At 42.2% G+C, this 10,390-nt stretch overlaps 1 protein-coding gene across 1 annotated transcript; it reads right to left on the minus strand.

The window, feature by feature from the left end:
* Positions 1–1,349: 1,349 nt before the first annotated feature.
* Positions 1,350–5,271, minus strand: LOC127342522 (histidine biosynthesis bifunctional protein hisIE, chloroplastic). Its single transcript, XM_051368482.2, has 5 exons — positions 4,916–5,271; positions 4,111–4,356; positions 3,906–4,001; positions 3,681–3,832; positions 1,350–1,781 (listed from the first exon to the last, which is right to left on the minus strand). The coding sequence occupies exons 1-5, from the start codon at positions 5,120–5,122 to the stop codon at positions 1,580–1,582; spliced, it is 903 nt and encodes a 300-aa protein (XP_051224442.1). The 5' UTR covers positions 5,123–5,271; the 3' UTR covers positions 1,350–1,579.
* Positions 5,272–10,390: the final 5,119 nt, after the last annotated feature.

The following is a 10,390-nucleotide window of genomic DNA, read 5'->3' on the forward strand; positions in this document are numbered from 1 at the left end:
ACAGCTTTGTCGGAAACTAATGATGGTACATTTGAATGATGATGAGGATCGTTTTGTTTGGAATTTGACAGCTAACGGTTTGTTTACAGTGAAGTCGATGTATGAGGATATTATGTGTGACCATACCCCTTTCCTACGGAAATATTTATGGAAGGTTAAAGTTCCGCTAAAAATTAAAATTTTCATGTGGTTCTTGAGTAATAAGGTATTGCTAACAAAAGATAATCTAGCTAAACATCATTGGAATGGGTGTACAAAGTGTGTCTTCTGTGGGGAACAGGAGACCATTCAACATTTGTTTATTGAATGTCCTTTAGCTAAACTCCTATGGCGCACGGTGCATTTTACTTATGCGCTTCCACCTCCTACCAGTGTTACTAATATGTTTGGTAACTGGTTGAATGGAGTAGATAGACAATCTAAGGCATTTATCCGGATTGGGGTTTCTGCTTTATGTTGGTCTATTTGGAGGACCAGGAATGATATAATCTTTAACAAAAAATCTTCTTTTCATTTTTTGCAGGTTATTCATATGGTTTCCCATTGGGTGCAGCTCTGGGCCCTACTCTCCCCGGAGGGGCAGCGGGATGCCATGACTACTGGATGCACACGGCTCCTGATGGTCGCTCAGGATATCTTGTGCCAGGCTGGCTGGCGTCTTACTAGAAGACTATGTTAATTTGTAGTCTTCTTATGCGTTTTTCTTTCGATGGTTGGTTATGGGACCAGTCCTCGATGATTAGTGTTTTGTAAACTTGGTTACTCTGAACTATATTAATAAAAGGTTGTGTGCATCATCACGATGCAGAAGCCGGGGATGACCCCCATTTCGAAGAAAAAAATCTCAGCAAAAGAAAAGAGATATTGCATCCACGCTGGTCCAAACAAGAATGTGAAAGGGCGAGAAATTATTGCACATGCTCAGTCGCATCCACACAAACAAAAGCGTGAAGGAACCATGAAAGTTACTGTACGTGTTCGGTCTATTTTGGAAGAGATATGTACGCACGCAACGCCTTTCGGTCCTCGGACGTACTACCCAGTCAAATTTCCAGGAATCACTAATGAACATCTTTCCGCCACCCACAAGAACATTTTCTTCTGCATAGAACGCGTTCAGCGGTGCCACGACAAGTATTATGGATCGAGCGAGAATATAATTTGCAGACCAGTGTTTAGCAAGCCTAGCAAACATTTTTTTTATGAGTAATGAAACATATTTTCCGAACTACAGACAAAAATCATCGACCTACCTGTAGTATTCCTTTAAAGAAATTTGCACTACATTTCAAAACCAAAGAACACAGCAAATGCCGGAATCATGGTACATCAAACAAACTCAAACCCAGTTATCCCAAAGAAACCGCTTTATTAGCCAAAGTATGAACAACACAGCAACTGTGCAAGTTACAGTCTCTACGGCCAAGAGGGAATTAAACAGAAAAACAAGTCCAGAGCCGCCTTCTTAGAGAGTAACGCAAAAACATAAACCTCAAGTGACATTGTAACAAGAGCAGACTACTCCACGGTACGCACTGCGCGATCAGATGGAGAATGCATCCATTTACATGTGACCATGCTAGGATTTCTTGCGGCTGGCCTTCTCCTCAACACCAGACTGCGAAAACCGTTTCCGGAGGACCTCCAGGACCTCTTCCATCTTCACATCCTTTACACTGAGAAGCACCATTGCATGGTACAGCAGATCACCCATCTCAGACGCCGTACGGGATCTGTCCTCGTTCTCGAGCAGCGTCTGAATTAGCTCACCAGCTTCTTCACTGAACGACCGGAAACGAACGAGCACCAGCGTTAAGAGATAAATACACTGGATTTAAGAGAGTAACAGGGAAACGTTGAACATGGAATGATGACAAGAGAAAAGGTATAAAGTATGCATGATTTGCACTACAAACACTTGCCAATAGTTTAACACCAAGCCAACTATGGACATACTATCTTCGTTCCAATGAATAATGCCTTTTTTGAAAAATCAATCAATCTAAAGTTTGACCTAATTTTTAGAATAAAATATTAATATGTACAATACAAAATCAATATCGTTAGATACATAAATAGTTTTTTTCTAAAAGTTCCGTCAAATTTTACTTAGCCTGATTTTTCAAAAAAAAAAAACCCGCCTTACTCATTGGAATGGAGGGAGTACATTGGTAGAGGTATTGACAAACAAACTAAATACTAGATCATAAATATGCCACTTATCTGTCTTACATGTATTTTCTCCTAGGTAGGAAGCATTTTATTATTTGATGAAAATCGCACATTAAATTGTAGCAGTAGTCCACACCAAATGGTCTTGTTGCACATCACATTTACTGGAGAAACTATACTGAAATTTTCTTAAGTTTGCCTCTGACAGTAACTGTCTCTGCTCATAGATGGTGCCAAATTAATGCTACGGGGCAAGTATATTTAACATTCCAATGTTTGTAAAGAAAAATCACATGGCGAGATAAACTGTGCATGCATCAAGCAAAACAGGAGTCCTGTATGCTCAGACTAACTATGTTATGGTGATTTTTCCAAGGCATGCATTCTGTCCTGAAATTGTTCAAAGGAGCAACTAATGAAAAGAGCAAAATTGTAGGAACTATACACATAACATACCTAAAGAACGTTACTGTGACACTGTCTGACAATTTCAGTTGAGAAGAAAGATGATCGGAGCGATGAATAGCAATACTGTATATTTGCAAATAAGTTTGACAATCTAACAAATAGACTTATCAAATAGATGATGTAAAAGCATAATGTGGACTAGGGAGATTTTTTTAATAATAGAAATGTATCACCGCCTAATTTGCTTATATGTTTTCCATCAGACGAGATTTTTTTTAATAATAGAAATGTATCACCGCCTAATTTGCTTATATGTTTTCCAACAGACAAATCGCACAAGCCACCCCTAGTTTATTTTAATCGGACTCATGTATATCAAATGTTGAATGAGGCCTACTAAAAAAGGGTTCTATTGCACCTTTTTAATCTTACTACTGAGCCAAGATAAACAAAATTTGGCTGTAAAGATTAAAAGCACAAATTTGGGGCATTGGCTACGCACTCAACATTTGCTAAATGCAGTTACACATGTCATCAACCTGAGAAATAACTGCAGTACAGGATCATCACCAAGGTGCCAATCTTTTTGACCCTTGAACCATAGCCATTTGAATAACTACATTCGTCCAGGAATTACTTCCCTAATGATGTGCTTAATATCTTAATATCGCGACAAAAGAACAAAGAGAATATACACTATACAGTAGTAGGTAGTTCTATTGAATCAGAAAAAACAGAATTCTCATGTAGTACATCACAGGCACAAGAAGTGTGCACAAGGCTTAGAAAGAAGTGTGCACAATACAAGCAAACACGAGTACATCTCTACCTCGAATGATCAAGAACTTAAGATGACCTGACCAGATTAGAACAAGAGAATTAAGAATATGCCATTTACCCTAGAAATGAGCAATGTAAACCAGCCTAGAAAAATATAGAAGAACTATTATGCTATCCTATTTCAGTTGTCTTCAAACATTAAAAAGAATAAAAGAACTACTATGATATTATATTCCAGTTGTTTTGAAACATTAAAAAATTATGGACAGTTATTACAGTGAGATGTATATAATATGAGAAATCAGCAAAGCATAACATACCGTATTTTCGAGCAAAGCAGCTGGTTATCAAGCAGTAGTTTTTTCGTCCAAGATGGCTTGCCACTTCCTTCGGTTACTATCTCCTCCTTCCGCTTGCTGATAGTATCTTCAAGCGAGTACAGGGTTGTAGCAACCTGCCTCTCTTGACTGGACTGTGGAATATAACCGTAGTTAAATTACAAGTACACTTGTATTTACAGAAAGGTTTATATTAGAGAGAAATACCTTCGAACCTTGTAGGGCATCATAGACTGAAGAATAGTAGCATGTCTCTGCCCCTGTGTGGCAAGTAGGTCCATCCGGCGTACCAAGGTATATTATCTAATTTCCCAAGGAAACACAAACCACCCAAGTTAGCATCATCATCTGAAGCCAAACTGACTGCTCCGATAGTCTGATGCATAACTGTCCCAAAGCAGAAAATGCTTACCGAATCACGGTCACAGTCCAGGAAGATGTCGTGCACATTGATGAAGTTCATGGACGTCTCCCCTTTGGTCCACAATGAAGACCGCGAGCGGCTATAGAATGTAGCCTTTCTGGTCGATATAGTCGCTGCAAGGGCTTCTCTGTTGGCAAAGCCCTGCATAAGAATGGCTCCAGTATCCACATTTTGCGCGATGGCAACCGCCAGCCCTTTGGCGTCCCACTTGACGCTGTCTAGCAATGCCTCAACCTAGAGTTATCACAGGACAATGATAACTGATGTTAGATATTTGTTGCAAAAAAAATTCTATTTGTATGAGGACAATAGCATATACAAAGTTTCTTGTTCCATGCATAACCTCATGATGCGAACAGTGGCAATGCATCTGAGAAAGCAAGAATTGGTAAGTAGGTTTTGTTTGTACTAAATCAGCAGGCTAGGGTGTTAGGGGGATATTTTATAATTTTCCACACTTTTCTTTGATGCTCTATTATTTACCATGTGACCACCACATGTCAGTGACAACTAGGTGGCATAAAAGAACATTTGATTGTTCATGCGTAGCTTAGCATTGCTTCCAACATTCACCAAAATGTAAAATCTCCCACTGGCTTAATGCTCGCGAGTTCGGTCGCCAAAATGTAAATTTTGTACAGGAACCAACTGAAGCTTAAGACAAATGCTCAAAGCAGCTTCCACTTAAGGGACAAACAAGTCAGTCCATCCCCATTCCTAACTGCTAAGGCCGGTCTTCTGAACGAGAAGGAGGAGAGGGGCAGATTCTGCGGGGGGAAATCAATCAACAAACCTCGGGATCGACGGCGAGCGCCGGTGGCGTGGACTGGGCGGAGGCCGGGGTTACTGAGACCGCCGGGAAGGGCTGCCTGCGCCGCAATCCCAGGGTCCCCGCCGGCGGCACCGCGGCCGCGCGAAGGTTGGAGCGAGCTGGCCAGAGGACGGTGCGGGTCGCGGGGGAGGAGACGGGGGCACGAGGCAGGGGAGCCGTCGCCGCCATGAGAGCGGAATCGATTGGAACGAGCAGCAGCGCTGCGCGACGCGGCGGCTGGGTCGAGTCGGGGTTCCTCTGACTTGCTGCTGGAGTATAAAGGAGCAGGAGCGAGTGCGGCCTTGGCCGGCGAAGTTGGGGGAAAACGACGGCGCGGCAAGGGGCGGCGGGGTCGGGACTCCGGTTGGGACTGGGAATGGGATGCAGCCAGGCCGTTGGATGAATTAGAGCGTCTCCAGTTTCCAGCCACGTCCCCAAACAGCCGTCAGATTTGGAGCATCTGCAGCCGCGTCCCCAAGCGTCTCTCAAACGCGTCCGGATTAATCATTTGAGGATGTGTTTCATTCGTGTCGTGTTTGTGAGACGTCGCTCCAGCCGCGTTCCCCAAATTTTAAAATATTTTTTTATTTAGTATTGTATATAGAAGAAATGTGTAGGTTAAATAACACTGCTAATATTCAAAGCGGTGCAACATACACAAATTACATATAAAAACTTCAAAAAATATAAACAAATTTACATATAAAAATTTAAACTACTTCTTTGATGGCCCCGCCTCGTCGTCCTCACGGTGGCGCTTCCTGCTCGTCACCTCTTCCAAAGAGGCGGTGTCCTCCGACGCATCAGAGGAACTTGTGTCCTCCTCCTCGTCGACGGAGCTCACCGGCGCCTTCCGCTTCACTTTCGCCCGGGCCGTCGCCGCCTCAGCCTCTTCCTCCTCCTCGGACTCCTCCTCCTCGGACTCCTCCTCCTCCTCCTCCTCGGCCTCCCATTCCTCGCCGATGTCCGGAGGCGGGGAATCATCGCCGCTGCTGGGCGTCCGGACGCTGTCCCACCAATGGCGCCATCCTGCAGGCTTGCCCTCGCTGGAGGTGTCTGATGGAAGCCCGGAGAGGTCGGTCATCGTGAAGCTTGGATGAATGGCGGCCAGTTGAAGATCCGAAAGCGTCTACGTACGGGTCTTATTGAGCGCGGATGAACGACAGAACAAATATCGAAGAGACCGACGGTTGCTCTTCCGCAGAGTTCGCGCTCCATTCCGCAGGTGCCCGCGTCGATCAACGCGGTTGCCAATGCGATGGTTCCACTTCCCGGCAACTGCATCGTCCCTAGGTAGGCGGCGGTTGAGCGTCCGTCCGTGAGTTGTTGACGCGTATCACATGATGAGCTCGAGTTACAACCAGATTTGACTTACATCGAGAAGCCAACAAAGATTCTCGAGGAGAACTGGAAACAACTCAGGAATCGAGCTATTAAGTACTGCAAGATACAATGGAAGCATCACCCCGAGAGGGAAGCCACCTGGGAAAAGGAAGAAGACCTGAGGAAAACATACCCCGAACTCTTCAGGTATTACAACCACAACTTCGGGACGAAGTTTTCTTTAAGGGGGAAAGGCTGTAATGTCCCAGGTTTAGAGACGATCAATGGGTAGATTTTAGAAAGGGATGTGCATTGCATCGTAAATTCTGGGGAAATTTCGTGCTTTTAAAACAAAACTGCATCGAAGGGGGACAAGTTTCTCTCTCGACACCTTACAGGGTTAGGGTTTCGAGAGTGCGACAAACTTGTTTCTCATTCAACTAAGTTAGGGTTTTGAGAAGAGAGAAGAGATATTGCATCACAACTTAAGTTGCATGATTGAATTCAAACTTAAGTTGCATTTGAAATTCAAATTCAAATATCAAATGAATATCTCCTAATTCAAATGTGAGGTAATTCAATAAGTAAACTGTAAATAATAAAGAACTTGAATAATACAACTATTAAGTAAAGCTCGTTAGAGAAAAGTTGAGCTTTATTGATAAACACACAAGATACATTGTCTTTACAATATTCAGAGTTGAAATATAGAATATTACAACACATTACAAGAATTGACAAAATAGAAAAAGAAAAAGAAAGAAAAGTACAATGAAATGATCTATCTTAAACTACAAGCTAATCTTCATGAGATGCTTGAGCCTGATGATCTTGATCTTCACTTTGATCATCATCTTGATCCCTGCACACAACAAAGCAAAAACGGAAGTTATGCCAAGTGGCAAAGCCACTTGGCAGGTTAGTAAGAAAATGGTTATTTGAGAGGATATGATCACAGCTCTGCCGAGCTGATCCTCTCACAACCCAAGTCCCAAGCCAGGACACCCACACACACAGCCTAGCTGCTCACCAGGCTTGGTGCATGCACAACAGCACCACATAGCCAGTGAGTCACCAACAAGCTGCAGGCCTTGTTGTCGACCAGAGAGGAAGGAGAAGGCCACATAAAAGCCTCCACAGTAAACCCTAGCCATTTCCATCGACAGACTTCACTGGGTAAGTTCACCAGAAACCAAGAACACAAGAACAGGAAGAACATCACTGCTGTTCAACCTGCTCAAACCATCACAACACTGAATCAAGCACTTCAGGCTTGCAAGGAGGAGCAGGGCAAGCATAATCACCACATTGAAGCAATCCTCTACACCAACAAAGAATCTAGGAGCTGGAGTAGGGGTGGAATCGAGCCGAGCCGAGCCGGCTTGTGGCTCGGCTCGGTCAGTGTGGTGACCCAGCATACCACTGCATGGTGTAGTATGCAAGTCTGATATAACACCAATGAAACACCGTTCCACTAGTATTATATCGCTCAGAGTGGTACAACAGAAACATATGCGGGTCCAAGGTATGCCTATAGAATTACAACATCGACTCTGTTACATAAGATCATCACAGCCTCCTACTTTACAATGAGGTAAATCTGCAAATAAACTCCAGAAGAACGACTCGTAGTCTAATCTATTACGAACTCTATTTGTAGAGTATTTGACTAGCTATAGAGGCTATGAATAGATTCTAGCTAAGTAGGAGCTAGGTTTAGGAAGCTAGTTCCATTCTAGGGCTAAACTAGGTTTTCTCCTTGTTGGATGTGGTATCTGACTCCTCTGACAGGGTCCTGTCTCGTGAAGTAGTTGTTGACTCCTCGGCCTTCGAGTTGCACTGTAGATCCTCCTTCGATGCTTCCAAATCTAAGCAGGGGATTTAAGAGTGGGATGAGTACGAGCGTACTCAACAAGTTCATTATAGGAAAGAGGTGTTTAATGCACTAGCTACAGCATTAGACCAGAAAGTCTAATACCAATGCAAGTTTTGATAATCATTTCTTCAAAAGGTTGCTTTTATTCAGAAGAACTATGTCCGTCAGCCTTCACCGGTTTACTAGAACTTCATGGAGCTCCTTTCCGGCCGCGTTCGCAGTTCCATATCCGGAACGAGGAGTGACAGTCACGGTTCTTTACACTCTGCAGAGGTGTGTTGCTTTACCCATAAGAGATCTTAACTTTGGTGCCAACCGGGCGTACTCCCCGTCCACACTTCCTTTGGTGTGAGGCCCGGTATAAGGTCTAGCCAATCATGTTCCTCCGCTACCTCGAACACCCACCCTTTGTTGCATACTCCGACCCTGGGTCGACGCCGGCCCCATTATTCCCATATATTTCAGGGTGGACTCCGACCACGACGTCAATGCGGTGGCTCTACCATACATTCCTACGCCGTGAGATGCAACCCATCATAGACCTCATTACCGTTGGGACTTCTACGGGTTCCCACCCCTGCATCAAGTCTCGCAAGATCATGAGCACCCGGTAATGAGCATCCGTTGATGAACGAGAGGTGGAAACACTTTTGACTACTCCGTCCCACTCCAGATCTTATGGTTAACACGGGTATTACGGCACAAGAATCTTGGTGACATTTGTTGTTTAATCCTAGATGGATATAAACCCGTGCAATGGAACCTCCACCATATCAACACAATCCATGGTTCCATTGCCCACCACATAGTCATATTCATAGTTATGAAAGTAGTGGTTTTGATTTTTATGCAATAGTGATAACCATAATACTTTGCAAGTAATTTGATAGAAATACACAAATGACATGAGCAAGTGATGAACTTGCCTTTCTTGACTGCAAGATTATGCAGGCAAGGTCTTTGATACGCAATAACTCCAAATTCTGAAATAGCATCATCGTCCGGTAAGGACGATGTTTAAAAGATTGGCAAGGATGCAATAATGCATAAGAATGAGATGCAATCGCTCTAAGCGTGACCTAACCCCGATGATTTAGGATCAGTGAGTTGTAATGATTGATTCAGGGTGTGTTGCACTTTTAGAGTGATTTACAAACAAGGTTCTTATTAAGGTGTGGTTACATGGTATCATAAATAGATAGATAATAGAGCATAGTAATCAATTGAGCACACAAAGAATGATATTTGGCATAATGTTATCATGTAAAGAACAGTTGTCAGTTTTAGTACTATATGGCATGGTTAATGATTAATTATCATATACTTCAAAAGAATAACTTTTTAAGAACATGCTCTTTAATAAAGAACAAGTATGATAATTAGATTGGTGGGGTTCTATGGTTGTCTATGGTTTCATTTAGTTTCTGGAGTAAGTATTAGATGGATCCCAACAAAGTTGGATTCATCAACATCTAGGGCTTGTAGGGTTAGGATAAGCCTAGACATCCTAAGCAATTCATTGTACATGATTGTTGTCTAGGTTGGTTTATTTTGCTAATGATAGCTGGCTAGGTTTTATAGGTCCTTATAAGTAGGGTTGATAATGATTTCTTATTTTCTTCAAAAGAATAACTTTTGAAGAACATATTTCTTAAATAATAAGAAGTATATCAATTAGGTTGAGGTTGTTTAGGTTTGCTATTTAATTCACTAAGTAAGAAATGGTGGTTTCCTAAATAGGATGTTTAATTATTATCTCACACTAATAGGGTTTAATGTGTAAGGGATATAATGATAAATATTGGGTATAGATGCTATTGGAGCTCATCACAATGGTGTGATGCTAGTTAAGGTTAATTAAGGATGAGATCCTTGTGATAGGAACTAGGTTTGATTAAGATGAACACATGGGATGCTAATTAGTAGTGATAGGGTTCCCATATGTTATGTGAATTTGAACAAGCATTTAGTTGCTAAATATGAATCTATGGTTACTAATGAAGTAACATGATCACATGTTACTTAGGGTTTATGTTTGGGAATAATTTAGGGTTCATATGAAGTAGTGGAGCTAAGGTTCCTAATTGAATTAGGGTTTTGGGGTTACACATGAAATGATGAGTTCCTAGTTTTCTACCATATGGAACTAGGGTTTCTTAATCACCATATAGTTCTATGATTAATAACTTCAATTTAAAGTTGAAGTTATTAATAATTTGGGAATAAAAAATAATATTGAATTTGGTATTTTATTATTT

This window comes from Lolium perenne, chromosome 3, assembly GCF_019359855.2.
Source record: "Lolium perenne isolate Kyuss_39 chromosome 3, Kyuss_2.0, whole genome shotgun sequence".
Taxonomy (NCBI): Eukaryota; Viridiplantae; Streptophyta; class Magnoliopsida; order Poales; family Poaceae; genus Lolium; species Lolium perenne.

Excerpts from the sequence above, each read along its gene's own strand:
- LOC127342522 (XM_051368482.2), bottom strand. The coding sequence starts at position 5,122 with ATGGCGGCGACGGCTCCCCTGCCTCGTGCCCCCGTCTCCTCCCCCGCG. Across the intron at positions 4,357-4,915 it reads CGCTCGCCGTCGATCCCGAG|GTTGAGGCATTGCTAGACAG; the intron begins GTTTGTTGATTG and ends TGATAACTCTAG. Across the intron at positions 1,782-3,680 it reads CTGCTTTGCTCGAAAATACG|TGAAGAAGCTGGTGAGCTAA; the intron begins GTATGTTATGCT and ends CCGGTCGTTCAG.